Consider the following 22446-nt stretch of genomic DNA (forward strand, 5'->3'; position numbering starts at 1 on the left):
ATGGCAGCCAGCTCCCAAATGACTCTCAATGACCTTACCTCCTGTATGCACACCTCTGCCTCTGTTCAGTCTTCCTGTACGTTACACAGGGCTGATGGATGTAACCAACAGGATGATGTGGAAATGAAGGAGTGTGACTTCCAAGGCTTGGTCATGCAAGACACGGCAGCCTACCTCTTTGCTTTCTTTCCCTGTCTTTTTCCACCCACCCTTCTCCCCTGTCTCTTCATCACTCTCTGACCTGGCTCTGGGGGAAGTCAGCTACCATGTCACAAGAACATCCAAGGTGACCAACAGTGAGGCCGCGTGGCAAGAAACTGAGGCCTCTTTGCCAATGGCCATGTGACTGAGCCACCTTGAAAGTGAATCCTCCACCTTCAGTCGAGCCTCCCGCTGACACCTTGCCTGCAACCACATGACACACGGGGAGCTAGAGGCACTCAGATAAGCCGCTCGCAGTCCACAGAGACTGTGAGAGGATCAGTGCTTGCAGTTTCCAGCTGGTCAGTTTTGGGGTAGTCCGTTATGCAGCCGTAGACAACAAATAGAGAAGGTATCTGAAACCAACTCTGAAAGATACTGGGATGGCCACAGGGCTAAAACTGCAGCATGTTCCAGTTCCAACTTCCAAGAATAATGTGGTAATGCATTAAAAATAAGACATACGTTTTACCAGCAAACTCACTTTAGAGAATTGATTTGTCTAAAGAAAATGCCCCACAATAGGGGAAAAGCCTTTAAGCAAAAATATGTGGTTTTTTTTGTTTTTACGAAATAATGTATTTAAATTTTTTTCAAAAATATTTAGGTATCTAAGATTGAGGGTTAGGTAAATATGCAGCAGTTAAAAACTAGGTTTATAAAGTTTTAAAAGACATATAATATTATCTAACACTTAAAAATATTATATGCCAGGCACTTTCTTGGATCTTCACATTTATTAACTTACATCTACTGATCTCTATAATAATCTTATGAGACTATGACTGTTCTTCACCCCATAGGCAGATGGAGAAACAGGTAGAGAGGGGTTACAGAACCTGTGCAGATCATACAGGTCTAAGTGGGGAAAGTGGAATGTGAACCTGCCTAGTCTGGTCCCACAGCGATATGCCATGAGCCTCTTGCCGTGCTGGCTATCAGTGCTTCAGCTCTGAAAGTAAGTGAAAGCCCCATCTCCACAGTGGGATCATAACTCTGTTAAAAACTACGCAAGGAGAAATGAACGAGCAGAAATGTTAAATAGGGATTCTTACAGTCGTGGAACAATAGATAATGTTTTCTTAATTACCCTTTCAGTTACTTTCCAAATATTTTACAATCAGCTATAGTATTTTCCCAGTCATAAAAATGATAGAAGGAAGAAAATAAACCTTAAAAGAGAAAAAAAATCCGCTAGTAATTTCTACAGCCCTGGCAGCATGGATTCCTTAGGAAATTCCTACCCAGAGATGAAATCCCTTCTAGGTGGCTACCTTTCTCTAAGGGAAGAGTTAAAAGTGTTATTTTTGTGGTGGGAGGAAAACACGGCTTGGAGAGAGTCCTAGACTTTGTGCTCTAACACATATCTTCTGTTTTTACAGCTGATTTCTGGGGTAGGTTGCAGACGGATCCTCGGAGTCCATGCCATGCTGGCTACCATTACTGTACGCCGGGCAGGATGCACAGTCCGTCACACAGCTGTGCCCACCTGGACCTCACAGGCACACTCTGGAGTTGGTACCGTTATTGTCTCCGTTCATAGCCGCAGCTGCTGAGGCTTGGGAGAGGTTATGTAACTGGTCTATGGAACACACTCCTGAGTGGTACGGCACTTCTCCCCAGTAGGCTACCTCATTTCCAGGAAGTAATTTATACTGTACAATGCACAAAATGCACTGTATTATAACCTTTTGGTTTAAAAAATACTCATTTATGCACATGTAAAGGACATACAAAAGGACACAGTTAATCAATGGCTACACTGGGATTAAAACTGGGAATTCTATAGTCTAGTCTCAAAATCATGATTTCCTGATAGAGGCAGAGTGGCCTCCTACGATGAAGGTCCCAGAGCAGCCGGGAAAGGACAACTCTGCCTCATTTACCAACATCACTGCCTTTGAAAAAAGGGGATTAACGAAGAATTAAAGAGGCGCTCCTTGGTGCCTGCCTTCAGGGACTCTTCAGGCTACAGGCGGGCCCACAAAACAGCAAACAACTTCTCAGAGCAGGGGGCTGTTCTCCTGAGACTCAAGCCACCTATCTCTGGAGAACAACACCTGTATCAAAAACATTTGGACCCAGGCATCCCACGACTGCCTTAGGGTTTGTTAACTCATTAAATGTTTGCCACCACCTGGAGAGCGAATCCAGAGTGTCTGAGCCTTTAGGGTCACTGAACAAGAAGCATCAAAGATCGAATGGATTCCTGCTGTGGCCATAATCAAATTTTCTCTGGGAATTTACATTGGGATGTAGAAGCCAACCTCCCCCTTTGTATATATATATTTTTTCTATTGACATATTCATTGTAGCACTGAAAACAAGAGTCATTTCCCTCTGGGGCTCAATTAACATATCCTGTTCCTGTAATACAACTATGAGGAATCAGGTATCTCCTCAGGCTGAGTCGTCCTAATTCTACTACGTTACTTTTACCTAAATAATAACTACTGCTGGGGCTCCTGGGTGGCTCTGTTGGTAAAGCATCTGCCTTCGGCTCAGGTCATGATCCCAGGGTCCCGGGATCGAGTCCTGCATCGGGCTCCCTGCTCCACAGGGAGCCTGCTTCTCCCTCTCCCTCTGCCCCTCCACCCACTTGTGCTCTCTCTCTCTCTCTCTCAAATAAATAAATTAGAAGTTCTATACTGTTTCATAGTTTCACTTCACAGAACAGTGATAACGGTTCAGCTGAAAGGTTTTAAAAATGTGAATACTCGTGCTTAAAGTAAAGGCATCTAACCAAAATAGTACATAAATGCTTGTCCAGAATGTAAGCAGTAGTTATTATTTAGTAGCTTTTTAATTAATTTTTTTAAAAATTTTTATTTACTTAACAATACCACAAAATGCACCATATTTTAATGAGCCTTTTCTGGAGTTAAGAAATTAAGCTTGCCTAATCTAATCTGCCAGAAGATTAATTTCTTCTCCTTTCTTTTCAGTATCTATTCAAAGCAATCTACAGCCGCCTCATAAGTCCCCTCTCAAGAACTGTAAGCAAAAAATTTCTGGGCAGTAACACGGGAGGGGCCGGGGGAGAACAGAGCTCTGTGGGGGCCACTCACCAGCTATGGCACCGGCCAAGAGCAGGCTTCCGGGGCTAACCTGCCCACCTTCACTTGCAAAGGAAGCCTTCACATGAGCATAGCACGGGAAGTAGATGGCCGAGAAAGGAATGTCCCGCAGAAAGCATGCTTTGGCGCCCTGTGCATTTGAAAAGGAAGAAAAACCACATGAAACACATATCCCATTGAGAAGATCAAGCTTTTCTGGAACTTACCTCAGAACAAAATATTCCTGGAGGAGACCAAGTTTGTACTCACAAGTTGAAAGGGGAACAGAAAAAAAATAACCCCAATTCTGCAAGTAATAAATCTGAATTCTCTTTTTAAAAATAAAACTAATCTTATTGTGTGGTTTGAGCAAGAAGGGGATAGTTCTCATTTGTTCCAATGATAAGATTTCGATTTAAACACTTTTGGAACTCTGCGTGCAACATCCTTTTAAATCCCTACTGATGGCAAGTCACTCACTGGCGTTTCAGGGAGTATCTGTTCTCAGAAGATGGGCAGCAACAACCAAGGTACTCCTCTGTTTACATACTAGGAAGTAGACAAATTATATAGGTGGCAGGGGGAGAGGTTTGTTTTTTTGTCTTGTTTGAGACTCTGATGAAAGTGCTGGACTCTTTCCCAGAAAAAATTACACATACGTAAAAAATTATATACCTTTTCAAGGGATTCATGGATCCCCTAATTTATTCACATACTTACCCCTTCTCCTCCAGGGTATGAAACATTGATAAATTCTTGTTGTAAAGCCTTAAAATATTTACAATAATTCCTACCCATTTAAGAGCTGTGTGTAGAGCAATTAGCAACTAGAGCAAAGTCTTCAAATAATTTCTGGTGCCAAAATAATGCATGGGGAGACCTTGAGAACTGGTGCGTGCCCAGAAACATAGCATTCTAATGAAAACCACAAGACATATACTGTGTCATAGGCAGGCTAAATGGGAAGGAAGTCACCCCTTTTCAACACCTAATGATTTAATACCATTTCTTTCACAGATTTCTCATACCTAAAAATTTCCACCAAATTGAGAGATTCTTGAAAGAAAATAACGACTCCATCCAGATTCAACAGATCTAGCCCAGCCCAGTGACATTTAGTAAGGTTGAGTGATGCTGGATCTTGGGGATTTTTGCCTGAAGCTAGGCTCCATTCTGTCAAAGTTCCTAACACTACACATCTGTTACTATAGCTTTGGCTTTCTGACACCATCATTACACTCCTGACTCACATTGAGACTGTGGGTAATAAAACCCCTAGTCTTTTTAATACAAATTGCCATTAACCTAGGGATACTGTAAGTTAATTAGTTGCCTTAAGTAAGTAACATAAGCAGGGCTTTGTTTCATCCTAGTAAACTTCATCCTAGATTGGCCTATCCTATAACTAGAACAAATGCTTAGAATCTGGATTCTGTCTTGCTCGCTTTTCCTCAGTCAACTTACCCATGGATGTGTTAAGATACCTCTGTCCATTCTGTATAGATATTCAGAAAAAGGGGCAGGGGGGGAGCAGATCTACATCATGTACTGCCAATCGACCCACACTTCTGTAACTTGTCTATCCCCAAACTGTTAAATGCCTAACTGAAGAACCACAAAATCCACCACACCCAAATTCTCCTTTTATATATATGTACAAACGGATGCCCAGAATGATTATTAATCTATCAATTGCACATTTATTAAGGGCCACACTAATGGCTTGCTCAGGGGACATCCTTGGAGGCAGAACCAGAGATAGGTCCAAAACACAGGAAAGGACTCTCAAATCCCCCCCCCCAACACACACTTTTTCAAGGGGGAAAAGTACAGGAGAATGACAGGATCCATGCGCACATCCAGTCCTTCCCTTACGATCAGTTAATGTGGGCGGGCAAGACCCTCACCTGGCTGTTTCACTATTTTTACTTCCGTTGCCTCATTTGCCTCCAGACCTTCCTGTAAGTGCCATTAGCCCTTTACTGCAGGGCAGACTCTGTTCAGGAGATATTCAAATTAGATGCCAAAGAACCAATTCAAATGAAGATCAGTGAAGTCTTTTTTTTAATTTTTATTATTTTTATTTTTTTTATTTATTTGACAGAGAGAGAGAGGGAACACAAGCAGGGGGAACAGCAGAGGGAGGGGGAGAAGCAGGCCTCCCGCAGAGCAAGGAGCCCGATGCGGGGCTCGATCCCAGGACCCTGGGATCATGACACGAGCCGAAGGCAGACGCTTAACCAACTGAGCCACCCAGGAGCCCCCAGTGAAATCTTCTTCACGCACAACTCTATATAGTAAAAGAAACACTGCCATATTACTGGCTTTCTAAACAGATCTCTTTGGAGTAATTTTTTAGGCTGATACAATTCTTCCCACAAATCTTGCTTTTTACTAAATCTATCAGTTTTTACTTTTAACCTCTTCTCCCAAATCTTCACATCTAAGAGCCAAACTTCAGTCTGTTTTTTTGCTGGTAATAGTTTTCCTTTAAAATGTTTTCTCCCCCTTGATTATAAAATATTAACTGCTCATCACAGACAATACAGAAAAGCATTAACAATTTAAATTGCTTAATCTTCACCAGCCAGGGATAACCAATATAACCAAAAATGTTTTTGGAGCATTTCCTTCAACAGTAATATTAGTAAGTATTCCATACTTGAGACCATCATCCTGTGGTTCTGAGTTATCCTTTTCTTCTCCTTAAATTCATGGTGTACGGTTTTGTGGGTTTTTTGTTGGCGGGGTGGGTGGAAAGGTAGGGACTGGTATGGTTTAACATCTCCTTCATTACTTAGCCATTCTGCCTAAATTTCCTTTCTATTTATTGTTTGCAAAACTCTACGGCCATCTTTGGTCTTAGCTGTCCTGTGAATTAGGCCCCGTATTCTCACCCTTCTCAAAACTTTGTAATGACTTCACTTTCCCATTTTCCTCTCCTTGGTCAGCTTGGTTCCTCTCAGGTAAAGCCACTCAATGCCCATTCATCTGATCAATCCAGGTATACCCTGCAACTACCTTGATGATTGCTAAGCTGGGAACGTCAACTCCCTGAATATCACCTCTTCATTCATTTAAAGCCCAAATACCACCCTTCCCACGGAGGATTCTTTAACTAGAGGCAGACGGGGAGTGAATTCCATACAGCTCCACACTGTCTGCACTTTCTCAATGCTGTTCTGATTTTCTTCATGCTCTTCTATCTGCCTATATCAATGTTGCCTATTTCAGAGAGTAAGCACCCAGGGGCCAGGAACCAGGGGCTAGAGAACACTCAGCAAAATCTCTGGCTGTCAGTTGGGCCTAAGGCATGTTCTGGTGACATTGATTTGACTCTGCCAAGTCACACAGAAACAACAACAACAACAACAACGCACAATTAAAAAGATTAACAAGAGGCTTTGGGATACACTGTCAGGCTCCTACAAGGAAAACGAACTCATTTCTTGGAGATATATATTAGAAACCAAAGCCAAGCTCTTAGTATTTTCAAACAAAGATCTATAATTTGTTGGGAACGATACAACAGAGCTAAGGTTAAAGTAGTTGATGATTTTGTATTGGAATATGAAAAGTGTAAAAAAGGAGAGAAAGACAGCTCTGAGCCTCTCTGATGCTTACATGGTTTCAAGATGATCAGAAGGCCACGGGAAGATGTGATGTGAAATTAGAAACCTCTCTGTGACACCAGAGAGTAAGGCCACGGGAAGCAGCAGCTGGTTTCCCAAGAAGGAAAGCTCCCCCCTGTCCTGAAATCATGGCAATAAACCCTGTATCTGTGTGAGAACACGTGTCTAGTAAGGGGTGCAACATGCTTAAAAAGATGTTTGAAAACATTCCTGATGCCTGAGAAGAAAAAATGGGCTGATCAAAACACAAGCGAGCAAACATACAAAAAAGAACAAATCTAAGGAAAAAGCAGAGCTGCACTGTGAAACACCAAAGGAAAAATGGATCTGGAAGATGTATTTTTCCTACCTGAAATCAGACAATGTCGTCAAGTAATTTATGCGTGTTAGAGGGAAGATTGGACCATGAAAGAGGTCACAGGTTTCTGATTATCTCAGAAAAGGGAGAAGGAAAAGCCAAGGAAGAAAGAAAACCTGTGGGGCCAGGGGCTGGCTTAGGAATAAATGGTGGAAAAACCACGCAAGTCCCGAGGAGGTGTCACCCGCACTACCAACGTCAAGATGGTGGGAAGGAGTAGGTGTGGATGTCCCTGGCTCTCCTGGCACTCTCTGGAGTCAGGGCGGGCCCGTGGCCTCTCTCACACCCCAGGCATCAAAGCCCAGTTCCCAAGGAGAGTTAATGTTGCAAAAGGTTGGAGAAAAAAACTTCTTACGTTTCCCCCGCCTTCTTTTCCCCCACTCCTTTCTTCAGGTCTAAGGCACAAAGGCAGGTGCCAATTTGTCAGGCTGCCTCGGGCAACATCTGACCTGTGGCTCCAGCACAATGAAAAGGGAAGCAGGATGTGAAAAAGGCTTTTAAAGTTCCAATGGTGAGAATGTTTCTCTCCCAGATTCCTTGATAAATCCTTCACTTCATGGTGAGTACCCATTCTCCAGTCCAACATCACAACACGGAACCCTTCTGACTTGAAATCTACTTGCCCCACGTCTGATCTTTCCTAAGCGATCAGCCATTCTGAACAGGCAACTTTATAATCAAAGGCAACATTCCATGCTCCCAAGAGCCTGCGTCAGCAACACAGAAATGATTACTTTGGCCATTAAAAAATTAATAAATTACAAAGTGTGTGCCACCTAAAATAAATCTTTAAATGTTCTTGCCCTATAAGAAAATCCCCACATTTTCCTGCCTTAAGTCTTTCTCACTGGTTCTCTGGGCAACTCTGCCCTCAGACATTCTCTGGTCAGCCCTGCATTTCCTCCAAACACACAGTAAAATCACTTGGGGGAAATTCATAAATGCAAAATGCAATCATCTAATCTCTTACTATTCATTAAAGCACTTTCTCCAAAGAGGGAAAATTATTGGTTTTTTATTTCCTTTTTAACAAAAGGCCCACTAATAACAGACAGGAACAATAAAAGGCATCTCAGGGGAGACCTATATATAAATAAACCAGAATCAAAACTCAAATCTAGTTTAATTCTCCACTCTGGCTCCATTCCTATTCTGTATCATTCTAAGGCCTCTCGTCATCATTCTATTTTAGAAGTCCAGGAAAACTTCAAGGCTTGGTCTCAACCTCCGGTTAATCGTCTGCAGTCAGCATGGGCTACTGAGGCTCAGAGACGCGGGCCACAATATCGCCATGGCAAAAGAATTATTTCTTCTGCTTCTCATGGCTTTTTTGATGTGGACACTGTGAAATGCCCAAGGGAGCTTAATCAGTTCTTAAGTTGCTGGAATCATCCACTCAAGTTTACTCTGGCAGCTCTGTCAGGCATGAAATTGTCAAAGACAGAACACAACAGGATTTGTATGTCTCTCTCTCTCTCTCAGACACACACACACACTGCTATCTCCAACGTCTCTTTTTTCTTCTTTTAAAGCTCCGCATCTTGGATGGTATCACACCTACCCAATCAATGTGAGGAACAAAAAACAAGCCTTAAGAATGATTGCTGATAAAGGAGTCAGGGGCCAGTGCAGGTCTTTTTGCATGCTAATTCCTGCTTCTTCTAGCTGTACCTGCAACCACAGCTCGAAACAGAGTATTTCTAATACAGGGGAAGGTAATTACACTCACAAAGGCACCTCTGTGTCAGGGCCGGGCACCAGGAGCCAGCAGGTCTGGGAGACGGAGGCTTAACAGAGACTCCTGCAGTGAATGCACATTGTCTAGCATGGGGGAAAATGCCAGACTGAGGGACCTGCAGCATTCAAGACAACAGTGGTGCACCTTGTCTGAGGTGGTTATTTAATGCTTCTGGCACCTGTACTCAGAGCCACCCCTCCTTTCCTACCTTATAGGTTTAGAATTTATTTGGCATGTATAATTGTATATTTTGATCCTGGAGCTACAAACAATGGGCAGCATGTCAGGTCTTGATCTTTAGCATTCCTCTTGGTTTCTCCCAAGTGAGTTAACCCTTGGATACATAGTCGGGCAGCACCTCTCCTGCCCAGTCAAGGGAGAGTGAGGCCCACGTGCCTGGGATTTGAACAGGGTGTTTCAGTATCTTGCTGAGAAACAGCACTGGTGCCAACCTGTTATGGGATCGTGTCACTGGTGTTAAAACCAAATGACCCAGCCAACAACCGGAGACTTGATATCAGTGACACTGAAATTACTTCAATTTGAATATGAAATATCAAAACCTATTATTTAATTTCTTTAGCCCGGGGACCTTCAGGATACTGGATTCTCCTTAATTTCACTGCACTTCTAACCAAAGCATCTTGCTGACTCAAGGGTTTTTTTTTTGTAGGAAATGTCACTCCTGTGTTGGTTCTAGTTCTCTACTGTTCTATCATATGCTGCTTTGCCATCAGTGATGCTTGTATTTAGACAGGCTGGAAATCCAGAAAGTGGCACAGAGTTTTTTTTTTACATGGAATTGTAGTCTCTGAGCATGTCACCTTCACAACACAAATCTATAAAACATGTCCCACCTTTTCAATTTTCCTTTCCTTTCTTGTCTTGTTTCTTCTGATGTCTCCCCACTATCTATTTGCAAGGTTCACAGTCTGTTTTTACTCTAAAGCGTTTATTCCCTGGAAATTCTAATATACGTACTTTGTTATCTTTACCTTCCTCCTGTATAATACATGCATTTTATACAACTTATATTATAAACCCCCCATCTTATTGTAATGTACTTTAATTCTAGCTTTAAAAACATGAAGCATTGTAATTACCAATCACACATATATTTAAATTCACACAATGCTATTTAGACTAAACATTTACTACTTTCTTTGCTCCTCATTCCTTGCTGCATCTCCAAACTGTCATCTGGAGGACTTTCCTTCCGCCTAACGTACATTCTAGAATTTCCTTTAGTAAGGGCTTGTTAGTGATAATGCATTTTGAGTTTTGCTAGTCTAAACAAGGTCTTTATTTTGTCTCTGTTCCTGGAAGACGTTTTTACAGGGCATAGAATTCTAGGTTGGAAGGTTTTTCCTCCACACACTGAAAACACTGGCCAATGTCTTCTGGCTTTTACTGTTCCAGTTTTTAAGCTGGTTGTCAGTTCAACCATTCTCCTCGGGGGGCACCTGCTCTCTGGCCATCTGTGAGCTGTGTTTTAGCCCTGGTATTCAGCAGTTTCACTGCACAGGTTTAGTCTGGATTATTTTTATTTATCCCACTTGCGATTTGTTGTGCTTCTTGCATCTCAGGACTGACAGCTGTTTAATTGTTCCAGGGAGTTTTTAGACACCATCTCTCCCTTCCTTCTGGTTTTCTTTTATACCTATTAGACCATCTCATACTTTCCTCTGTGTCTCAATGTCTCTTTGTCTCTCTGTTCTGAGTAATTCTCTTATGTTCTAGTTCACTAATTCTCTCTTCAGCTATGTTTAATCTGTTATTAAAGCCAGAATTTTGAAATGTTCAGTTTTAAATTTTAACCATTATATTTTCACTCTTTTTAATTTTTTAAAACAAATAAAAACATTCATTTATGTTTCTAATAATTTTGAAATTTTAAGTCTTTGTAGGTTTAAAATGCTGCCTGTTGTTTTTTTGCTCTCTCTTCTTAAAGTGTTTCCTTGTGTGACTTTAGATTTTAGACTATGAGCTGTTCATTTTCCTTGGAACAGTATCTATGAAAATTCTTTGAGGTCTGGGTTGAAGATGGGCTTTTTTTTTTTTTTTTTTTTAATTCTAGTTAGTTGACATACAGTTCAATATTGGTTTCAGGAGTAGAGTTCAGTAGTTCATCATTTACATATAATACCCAGTGCTCATCATAACAAGTGTGAAGGTGGGATCCTTTTGAGAGAACTTGTGTTTGCTTCTGTCAGGTGCCTGGGGGTACTATTAGTGCAAGACTTTGCCAGCTTGAGAGTTTTCATATCACCCAAGAAATATAAATTCAGCATGCAAACCCATATGAGACAAGCTTAGAATTCCTCATTACTCCCAGTGGAGGGTTTTCCCCTCTCCCTCCAGAATCAAAGCAATTTTCCTTACAGTCCAGAATGGTAAAAGAGAGCATTTTAATTTTACCCTTACGCTGAGGGTATAACCCTTTGAGGTCCAGCTTTATGGAAGAGGAATTTCTTCAGGACCAGGAGGAATTGGATAAGGCAAGAGTGGTCCCTAAAGTAGAGACTTGGAGATGCACTCAGTAACAGGGCTATTCAATACAAGGTCAGCATCTGAGATTAAGTTCCTCCTTACATTTTGTGACCTAAGTGCCTTGCTTGCCCAGCTGAGTTCTACCCTTTTCTTTTAGACTTAGCACTCTGGGAAGTACCTGGTTGTCTCCTGGGACATCAGCAATTAATGCTCAAGTTTAGGTGTTTGGCAAATGCCTTGAAGGTCAAAGCCAGCCTTAGAGTTCTGCTTATCTCACCTAATTTTGGCTTGAATATTACTAACTCATAAATTTGAAAAGACTTTTACAAAATATACTAAAGTATATTACCCAACATTTTTAGTTGTTTTCGATGGGATGATCAGCTCAAATATCCTAACTGCCAATGGTTAGAAACCCTATGGGGAGAACTTAATGCCTTAAAGAGGAGATGCTCAAGTTGGCTTGTCCTTGACACACTCCCTTTACAAGCTTTCTTCAAAATGTTGCAATATTATACAGGCAACACTCCTGATAATTCCTTTTTTATTTTTTCTCCTTGATGTAGATCTCCAAGTCCAAGGAGAAAGAAAAAAGCTCTTTATTCCAATCCCCTTCAAGCACACTCATTGGAGGCCAACTCTCTGCACTGTCAACCATTATGGCTGATCACCTAGTCGAGCTGGGTATTCTCTTCATGTTCCACCTTTCTACATGCAACTATTCTTGAAGAAAATGACTTTTCAGAGAAGTAGTAGACTATTCAAAAACATAGTCAAAATGTAGCATCTTAGGGACGTCTGGGTGGCTCAGCTGGTTAAATGTCTTCCTTAAGCTCAAGTCATGATTCCAGGGGCCTGGGACTGAGTCCCACATTGCGCCCCTTGCTCAGCAGGAAGAAGCCTGCTTCTCCCTCTGCCTGCCGCTCCCCCTACTCATGCTCTCTCTGACAAATAAATAAAATCTTAAAAAAAAAATGCACCATCTTAATATGGATCTATAGCTGAATTCTGCAACTCCCCACCAATGGCAGGACACTATAGGAACAGGAATACAGGCTTTGGAGTCAGAAACCTGAGCTGAGATCACTGCTCTGCCACTTAGCTGTTAAGTTCTTAATATCTCTGTACCTCAAATTCCTCATCTATTAAATGTACCATTCTTAGGGACATGAGAATTTAGGTCCAATGACTAGCATAAAGTACCCAGTACAACACTGAGCAAAAGGATCTTCAATAAAAGGTGATGATATAAAGGTAATTACCATTATCAGTGAAAAGCACACTGTCCTGTTGCAGCAGAAAACGGAAATAACTAATATAGTCTTTAAACAACTTGCAGCTAAAGTAGGACTCCTAGATGGTTTCATACCTGAATCACAGTAGAGTTCTACATTTACCAGGCTAAGAGCCAATCTTTTATTTGGCAAAAGACCTAATCCGAGGTCTATACTGGTTTGCTAAATTGATCATACCCCACGTGGGAATTTTTGACTGTCACACAGTGTTATCTCCTTAATTTTACAGTCAAAAACATTTCTTAAACTGGGTACCTTTTAAATTAATACATCAGTCACAATTAGACACCAGATAAATGGAAGGACAGATTAGCAGAAATGTATCTATCATTTCTAGAAAACATATTCAGAGCGCTCCATTAGCAATGGATTAGTAGCATCATTTTCAGTATTTTTAAGCATGAAAGACTGCATATTATATTCCAAAAGTTTAATTAAAATAAAAAACTGTTGTGTTAAAATTAATCCCGCAGGCACTCAGCAGAAAATGGAAATAAAAGAAACTCACAACAAAAGAACAAAACACTAACTTGATAAAAATGTTGGCCTCTGGAAAGATAGGTTATCTGTCACATGGGACTAGGAGACCAACATTTTATTGTTATATACTTTTTATATCTGAATTTTCTTCTTTTAAAAACGATTCTGCCTACTAAAATTAATTTTTAAAAAACATGGGGTGCCTGCATGGCTCAGCTGGTTGTGTCCAACTCTTGATTTTGGCTCAGGTCATGACCTTAAAGTTGTGAGATTGAGACCTGCATTGGGCTCCATGCTGGGCATGAAGTCGGCTTGGGATTCTCTCTCTCCCTCTTTTAAAAAACAAAACAAAACAAAACCAAAAAAAAAAAAAAAACACCAAAAAACAAAAAAAACCAAAAAACCTTTATGGCACTAATTAAAGATCTATGGCACTATATGGTTATATTCTCTCACCTCCCTTAGTGCTGGTCACTTTGAAGGCAATGATACCATATTCATCTTTGTAACTCTAGCTCCTAGTAGAGTGTTAGCCCTCAACAAATATTTGGTGAACAAATGGAAAAATGATTTAAAATTGACCATTTTCTGGGCGCCTGGGTGGCTCAGTTGGTTAAGCGACTGCCTTCAGCTCAGGTCATGATCCCGGAGTCCTGGGATCGAGTCCCACATCGGGCTCCCTGCTCGGCGGGGAGTCTGCTTCTCCCCCTGACCCTTCCCCCTCTTGCACTCTCTCTCTCACTCTCGCTCTCTAATAAATAAATTTAAAAAAAAATCTTTAAAATTGACCATTTTCTAATATTATTATTATTATTTTTTAAAGATTTTATTTATTTATTTGAGAGAGAGAGAGTGAGAGACAGAGAGCATGAGAGGGAGGAGGGTCAGAGGGAGAAGCAGACTCCCTGCCGAGCAGGGAGCCCGATGCGGGACTCGATCCCGGGACTCCAGGATCGTGACCTGAGCCGAAGGCAGTCGCTTAACCAACTGAGCCACCCAGGTGCCCCATTTTCTAATATTTTTTATTTTTATTTTCTTTATGAAGTTTTAAAATTTTAATTCCAATACAGTTAACATACAGTGTTACCTTCAGGTCTACAATGTCGTCATTTTCTAATATTTTTAAGGACCTTTTCTAGTCCCCTTTTAGTACACTCGACTCCTTTGGACAGTGTTTTATAAAAATAATATTTTCCAAGGTGCCTCCTTTTATTTGCTAAAGTCCAAAGAAGAATGCCTGACCTGGAGACAGCTGTTGACCACACAACATCAAAAATTACCCAGGACTGGGGCAGAGTGGAAGGAACCAGGTATTTCTGCAAGAATCCATTAGCTGACATCCTATAACTTAAAATTAATAACACATCATGCAAACTATGTGCTAATTTCTAGCCTATGTCCTTTACATGCATTATGTTCGTAAATCCTGACAACAATCCTATGAACATGTAGGTACTATGACTATCCTCTTTGTACAGATGCTGTACCTAAAACACAGGGATAGGAAGATTTAAAGTCTATTCTTTCCAGTTTATTTTTATGCAACCTTTAAGTATAATATGGATAATATAATATAACTTCCAATATTATTCTCAAGTTCATACCATATTAGATATAAAACCTGGCCCCTCAAGGTATTTGATATCCTCTTGTGAATTTTGAAAATTCTGCCTTTTAATGAGATAAGATGTCCAAAATGTTCATTTTCCTGGAAGATATTTTTGACAAAGCTATCAGAAAGGCACAAAGTTATTTTTCAATGAACACAAACAGATGTCACTTGGAACAGTAATATGGCTCCACTGTCAGGTTACCTAGTTTTTGACACAGCGTGTATGATTTGTGTTGCTATTCTGGTTAATATAAGAGTTAAAAAAAGAAATAAATAAAAGGGCCCTCTTGCATCACAATGGATAAAATAATTTTAATTTCTATAATCTAAAGAGCTGACAGAAGATCTAACGTGTTCTTATTCTAAAAAACTCAAAACAGAGCAAAGCGAAGTCATTCTCCCAGAATATCTATCATATTAAAATAGCACTGGGTACTAAAAACAATTCACAAGAGCAGTAATCTAACGGCTCTGGCCTAAGCTAACACAGGCTCACGATGCTTAGTGCCATCTCCATTCTTTCCACCTCCATCCTCACTGTCCACAATGACAGCAAACCTGCCAACTGCAGCTCACGGTCTATGCTCAGCATCTAACTTTGTTGTCAAACTTCCCCCAACTATCCCAGCATGTGCTCTCTCCTATCTGGCTCAACATATCTTTATGTGACAGATCAGGTTTCAAAGAGAGATTGGACTGAGTTAGAAACCCAGCCTCCTACTTACTTACAAGGTCTGTGACCTTGTACAAATTACCTAAACGCATAAGACTTCTTTCCTCAGCGGTAACTTGGAGCTAAAACCAAAACCAAACCAAACCAAAACAACAACAAAACACCAAAACAAAACAAAAACAAAAAAACACTACTATCTGCCTCCTTGGCTGTAGTTAAGGATTAAATGACATGGCATAATATAGAGCTTTAAGCCCGGGGCCTGGCATAGAGTAAGCACTCAATAAGCACGAGCTCCAATGGGCTTGTGTGCACTGTGCATGTACTTGTCTACTCTCTCCCTCTCTCTTCTAAGCCTGGGCTCTGTCTCTACTGCCTCTCCTGAAATCCTAGCACCATATTCGATCTTGCTACCTTCAGATGCTTCAAATCCTTCTCTCTTCAGTGACTCTTTTTCCTCTCCGTCTACAGATAGCTATGGTTCTCACAACAAAATTGAAAAACGCAATAAATCTCTCAGCCTCCTCTCTCCCTGAACATCCTTCCACTCTTTTTCTTCAAGTTGCTGTGCTCTCTCCCTTCTTTTCTTTCACAGTAAAACCTTCACGTTGAGTGGTCTGTTGCTGGTAATATTTTCTCATATGGGTTTCTACTTCTGCCATTCTACTTTAAATTGATTTCTTAAAGATAACTGCTGACCTCCATCTTTAAGTTCAAAGACCCTTTCTTGGGCTTTATCCTGGCTGGTCTCTGCCGCAGTTGATACCACTCACCTCTTCCTCCCTCCCCTGTACTTTATCCCTCCACCAACTCCTACTAACAACTGTTCATTTCAGTTCTCCACCTGACAGCTGCTTCTAGTCTTTTCCATCTATTCTTCTTTCTGCGTCCTAAATGCCGGGTCTCCAAGTTGCATCACTGGTGTCCCATCGGCTTGGAGATCTTACCCACTCTCCTAGCTTCACACGTGCAGATGACCTTTAAAAGAGCATTTCTGGTCCCCAGCCCTCTGACAAGGCTCTGTTCTACACTCAGTAAGGCAGAGTAAGGTAAACACTGCACAGGGAGTCAGGAGATAGGCTGTCGTAGTCCCACCCCTGCCTACTAAGTCACCTGGCTAAATCTCCTAAGATTTTTGGGCTTTTCATCTCAATTAGAGAGGTAACACCAGATAGAAGGTCTTGTAAAGTTTCTGCAGCTTCTTAAATATCAGAAAATTCTAAAATTTATGGTATCACCATCTATCCAGGTGCTCAAGCCAGAAACCTGGGAGTCATCTTTTAATCATCCTTTATTTTTCACCTTGCCACACTTTCCAAGACTTTGTCAGACTGATTCTCAAACATCCTTCAAATATATCCCCTCTCACTGAAAATAAAGCATTGATACTATGTGTGTGAGTGTGTGTGTGTGCGTGTATCGAACATATATAAATTTTAAACTGATAAAACAAAAACAAAACCCCAAATATATCCCCTCTATCTCCACCGTCACAGCCTACTTTAGGTTAATGCCATCCGTCCACCCCACTATCCCCAGCCTAGATCCTCCTAACAAGCCACCCACCCTCAGTCTTAAGGTCTAAGGTTAGCTTAGGCCAGAGCCGTTCGATTACTGCTCTTGTGAATTGTTTTTAGTACCCAGTGCTATTTTAATATGATAGATATTCTGGGAGAATGACTCTGCTTTGCTCTGTTTTGAGTTTTTTAGAATAAGAACATGTTAGATCTTCTGTCAGCTCTTTAGATTATAGAAATTAAAATTATTTTATCCAATGTCCACACTGAAACGGAATTATCATTCTTCAAACACAATCCTGATCATGCCATTTGTCTTTGCCTTCCACTGGTGAACAATGACTCATCCTTTAAGGCTACCTCCCCTTCAGAAAGCCTTTCTGACCTTGCCACTGAGTTAGCCCCACCTCCCCAAGGACCCTGTGCATACTCCTGACAGCCCTTCCCAACTGTACATATGCTGTATTCCAAAGATCTTTTTACCTGTCCGACTGCCCACGAGAAGATAAACTTCTTATAAAACCATGCATTTTTTATTTATGTTTGTATCCCTAGCACCCAGGGCAAAGCTTGCTGGGTGAAGGAATGGATGCCTCCAGAAAGGAGAAAGCAGGCTCTCGAATAATTACCTGCTTTCTTTACATTTGATGTCCCCAGTATCATAATCTTTGGTCATTGCTTGCCAATTCACTCACTTTCTGTGCTCTAATATCCTTGTTTATAACTTGGAAACACCTGGCTTTTGCTTGCCACTCATTTGTTCAACAAATATTTATCAAGTGTCTATTTATGTGCCAGAAACGGTTAAAGGAGCAGTGAACAAGGTAGGTCTCTGGTATCGAAGTACACTCTAAAGGAGCAGACACACACACACCCACATCTAAAACCAGCAGATGGTGCTGGGCGCTCTGGACAGAACTGGAAGACGGCACGAGGACAGTGAGTGACCTGGCTGTCTGAGCAAGCCTCTGTTGACCTAAGACGTGAAGGGAAGAGCCTTTAGGCAGAAGGAAAAGCGAGAGGGAGTGAACTTGGAATATCTGAATAAAAGAAAGGCAGCCAGGGTAACTAGCAGAGAGTACAAAATGGAGGGTGTAAAAGAAGGGGCCACAGGGAAGGAGCTGTGGCTCTATTCTAAGTGCAGCAGGAAGCTGCCGGACACAGAGTCTCTGGAGGGTACACTTATTTCTCATTTTCTCTGGTTTCTGCTCAAATATCATCTCATCCGAGAGGCTTCCCTGATCATCCTATTAAAATGTATCCCCTCCCCCACATCCCATCCTGCCTTGGCCCTTCTCCACTCTCACCTGCCTCCTTTTTCTTCAAGGTTCTTAGCACCACCTGATGTCAGAGATTTGGGTCTTTTGGGGTTTTTTTGGGCGGGGGAGTTGAGTATAGTTGACACAATGTTACATTAGTTTCAGGTGCGCAACACAGTGATTCAGCGTCTCCATTTGTTGTGCTGTGCTCACCACCGTGTAGCCACCATCTGTCGCCTTACGACGCTGCTACAATGTTACAGACTAGTTCCTGTGCTGTGCCTTTTATCCCTGTAGCTTATTCGTTCCCTACCTGGAAACTGTACCTCCCCCTCTCCTTCACCCGTCTGGTCATCCCTCCCACCTCCCCCCAGAGATTTGTTTTCTTGATGGCTGCCTTTTTCTACCCACCAGACCCTGAGCAGGGACGTGGCTCCTCACAGCCACATCCTAAACCTACCAGAACAGTCAGCTTTCATTAGAAGTGTGTTGAGTGCACTCACAATTAATCTGATTTACATTTTAAATAGATCAACTCTGGGGACAACAGATTTAGGGGAGTCAAGAATCAAAATGAATAAACCCATGAGGGGACTTTCACAGAGGCCCAGAGGAAAGACAAATGTGGGAGAAGTATGAGGGTGAGAACTAGCACCATGGTGGTTACAAAACCGTGTCATGAATGGCCCCTGGTGTTAGAAAATTCGCATCGCACAACTGTCCCCAACGTAATGATGGGACAACTGTTTTCTTCAGGTGGGGCCATGAACTCATAAAAAATAGGTATTTTTAAAAGCTGCTGAATTGAGCAACTATTCTTCTGTACTCCTATGTTCTCAAGCTCAAGTTGATAAACTGATATAATTTGACAAAATCTATTAACACTAAAACAATGCACATGCCCCTTGACCTAAAAATTTTCATTGCTAGGAATTTATCATCTGTATATACTCACAAAAGTATGTCAAAATATACTGCAGGGATATTCACCTTGTCATTGCTTATGATATCCCCAAACTGGAAACAACATGAACATCTGTCAACAGGAAGCTGCTTAGAAAAACTTAAGAAAAAAATTTTACACAGCTATTAAATAAAATGAGGAAAGAGCTCTAAGGTACATTGTATGCACTTGAAACTCATGTAACATTGTGTGTCAACTATAGTTCAATTTAAAAAAAGAAATATTGTGTATTTAGAAATATCCTATTTGCGGTAAAACAGACACACACAACATTGGTATTGATACGATATGTGATGTACAGAGGAAAAAAGGGAGAGAGAAATATTGATGTAAACAGAAAAGTTTTCTTTTCTGGAGGCTATATAACACAAAGAATGGTTATCCTTTGAAGAGAGAAGGAAACTGGGAGTGGTAGAGAATCTTATTTTCGCACATACCTTTATGAATTATTTGATTTTTTTGAATGGTGAACGTGTATTTTAATTTTTAAAACACACAAACATCATCTCTTTGAGACAAACTAACAGAATAAATAAGAATGTACCCGATATGTCATTACTTGCTTTCTGATTTTATGGACAGTAGCTCCAATGACTCATTTATATACACTCCATGAACAAACACACATACACGACATGCACGCATGCAGATGAAAATATATCTGAACGCTGTTAAATGCAGTGGGACAAATGCCTTTGGTTAGAACACACCAGATACACAGCCCATATCCCGAAGTGACCGCCTTCCAGGGTAACGCCAATCGATGCGCAATTTGTGATTAAACAATCTGAAAGCAGTTTTCGACAATGCTTGCTATCCTGATTGCCGGCGCTTCAATGACCACGTTTTTGTCCTTGAAAAGAGACACGAACTGGTCCATTGCTTAAGGAAGCCTCTTTTTAGCCTCCTTCAGCTGTGTTGCCATTTTATGTGAAATGATGTTTCCTTCCATTCCTACAGTGCAATCCATTCCCTCAACAAAGCTCTCTGTTGGCTCCTATGGAAAAGGTACCACTCAAAAGAAGATGGATACGGCTTTCTTTTCTATGACATAATTTATTTTATTTATTTTACTTATGCTACAGGGGCTTACATGGTAAAACAAAATCTATGTAGGGAAAGGGAAATACAACCTCATATATTTTTAAGAAAGTAGTCTATGTTGCAGGTTTTGTAAAACAAAACAAAACAAAAAAAACCCAAAACCAAAAACAACAACAACAACAAACTACATTATATTCAAATAGCTCTTTCAGTGGCAGTTAATTATCTTGCCTTGACTTCAATCACCTACCTAGTCTGCACAAGGACTCAATCTCTCTCAATATTACCAGAAGAGGGGCGGGCTATGTTTGCAGAGTTCACTGTATCTGCTCTAAACGATTTCTAACCTCAGGAATGTAAAATGTTCACCACATCCACTTTTTCTTTTCAGTTGTAAATGTATTTCTAAAGCAAATATTCTAATTACCATTTACTGGAAAGTCACAGAATAGTTGGGTATTTTGCAAGTCAATTCAGGAGAAAAATAGAAAAACTGGTTAAGTCCAATTTCGGTGAGGTTAAACAGCAGGCCTAAGCACACAGACAGAGCCACTCACCAAGCACCCCCTGGGTCCCACATTGTCATGTTAACGACAGCAAACAAAAGACCTGAGGGCAGAAGAAGGAAGATTACCAGTCCGCACTAAAACCAGGACAGTAGTTCTCCTTTATCTCTTTTTAAAGACCCACCTGCAGGGACACATACCAAGTTCTAAAGTATTAGGTCACTCCAGGTCATTTGCATTTTTCTACCCAATGACGAGGAGAAACAGCAAACCTTTATTACTGAAAAGCACCATGCTGAAACAAAATCACATTAAACCACCCAGAAATGCGAAAGCTGTGATGCCCCGACGGGCACAGATCTTGAATTGCTGAATGATTTCTGACCAGGGAGGGTGGGGGAAGGTGAGCGAGCCCGGAGGAGACATTCCCCAGAAACAAAACCTGAGGCTGGGGGCTGGGATACTGTAAGGCAGGACCCCGCAGATGGAGCGGAGAGGAGGAACTCTGCTGAGTGAGGTCTAGACTCAGTCTTAGCCAATGTAGCCGATGACACCCGTGACCTGTGGGAAGGAGGAGACTGCCAACTCACTCGCCTGCACAGAAATCAAGTTTCCAGAAGCTCAAAGTGTTAGTGACTTCACTTGGTAATTACCAATACCCCCAAAGCGGCGCTTTGTAAGGCGGCACCAAGCCCTGTGGAATGCCTCTGAACTAGATTAAACCACCAGGCTAGTAATTAAACCAACTTTATATGGGTCTCTTGCTCAAACTTGAGCAGTCCTGCTCATTTCAGGACAACGACTGTAGCACAAAAGTGGAAACAAGCCACTTCTGAGCCTCGGTGTCAGCATAGACACCATCCTCAGCAGCCTCTGCTCTCTGAACTGCGAAATGCGAAATCGGGAGCCCAGCTTCTTGCCAGGGGTGGGACAGGGGATTTCGGTTTTACAATGCGGCAAAGATGCAAAGGGCTCTCAGCCTTGTATCATTTGCAGGTAGTTGAACAGTCTCCGTTTCTGTGTCAGCAAACAAGTTTTTACCATTTTATCTTTCGAGACATTTCGATAGCAATCACTGCTATAGCAGCGAAGTGCTTTCGCACCAGACAGCCCGCTGAAAGACTGCCTGGCATCTTGTCAGAATGACATGCTGCCACATCGTGTCACAGTCTGCAAAGAGCCTAAAAATTTAGAAGAGAAGATGATTTCTCCTCAGATTTATCAATGCTATGCTTTGTGACAATACGGGCTACTTCCTGGGCAGCTGGATAATAACTTGGTAGACGAAACAGCTTTAACAGTGTTTTCCACGGTGCAATCATACACCGAACATTTGAAGTGCTACTTAAAGAACCAGCAGATTTATTCCTAAACATCACATATGTCTACACATAAGGAAAGATTTTTCCTAACCCCAGAAAAGAAGGGGTCGCATGATATTCCATTCTAACTAAGTCTCAGATCATGGGGTACTTTTCCAACCACTTCACCTTGACATGTAGAGTAGCACTCGGGGAAGGGCAGATTTGCTTGAAACAACGTCAACTGTTACCAACATTGGATGCCTGCCAAGATCACCTGCAAACCTTGAGTTTTAAAAAAAAGGGTGAAAAAGTCTTCC

The 22446-nt window shown here is 41.4% G+C and overlaps 1 protein-coding gene across 3 annotated transcripts in view; it reads right to left on the bottom strand.

Moving 5' to 3' along the window:
• The window catches only part of SLC25A13 (solute carrier family 25 member 13), a 180053-nt gene that overhangs the window by 8659 nt on the left and 148948 nt on the right, over positions 1-22446 (bottom strand). For all 3 annotated transcript variants that reach the window (XM_035020604.1, XM_035020603.1, XM_035020605.1), the window contains one exon: positions 3270-3408. In XM_035020604.1, the coding sequence (XP_034876495.1) occupies positions 3270-3408 (139 nt within the window). The remainder of the gene's footprint in view (positions 1-3269; positions 3409-22446) is intronic.

This window comes from Mirounga leonina, unplaced genomic scaffold, assembly GCF_011800145.1.
Source record: "Mirounga leonina isolate KUSES-001 unplaced genomic scaffold, KU_Mleo_1.0 Mir_174, whole genome shotgun sequence".
Taxonomy (NCBI): domain Eukaryota; kingdom Metazoa; phylum Chordata; class Mammalia; order Carnivora; family Phocidae; genus Mirounga; species Mirounga leonina.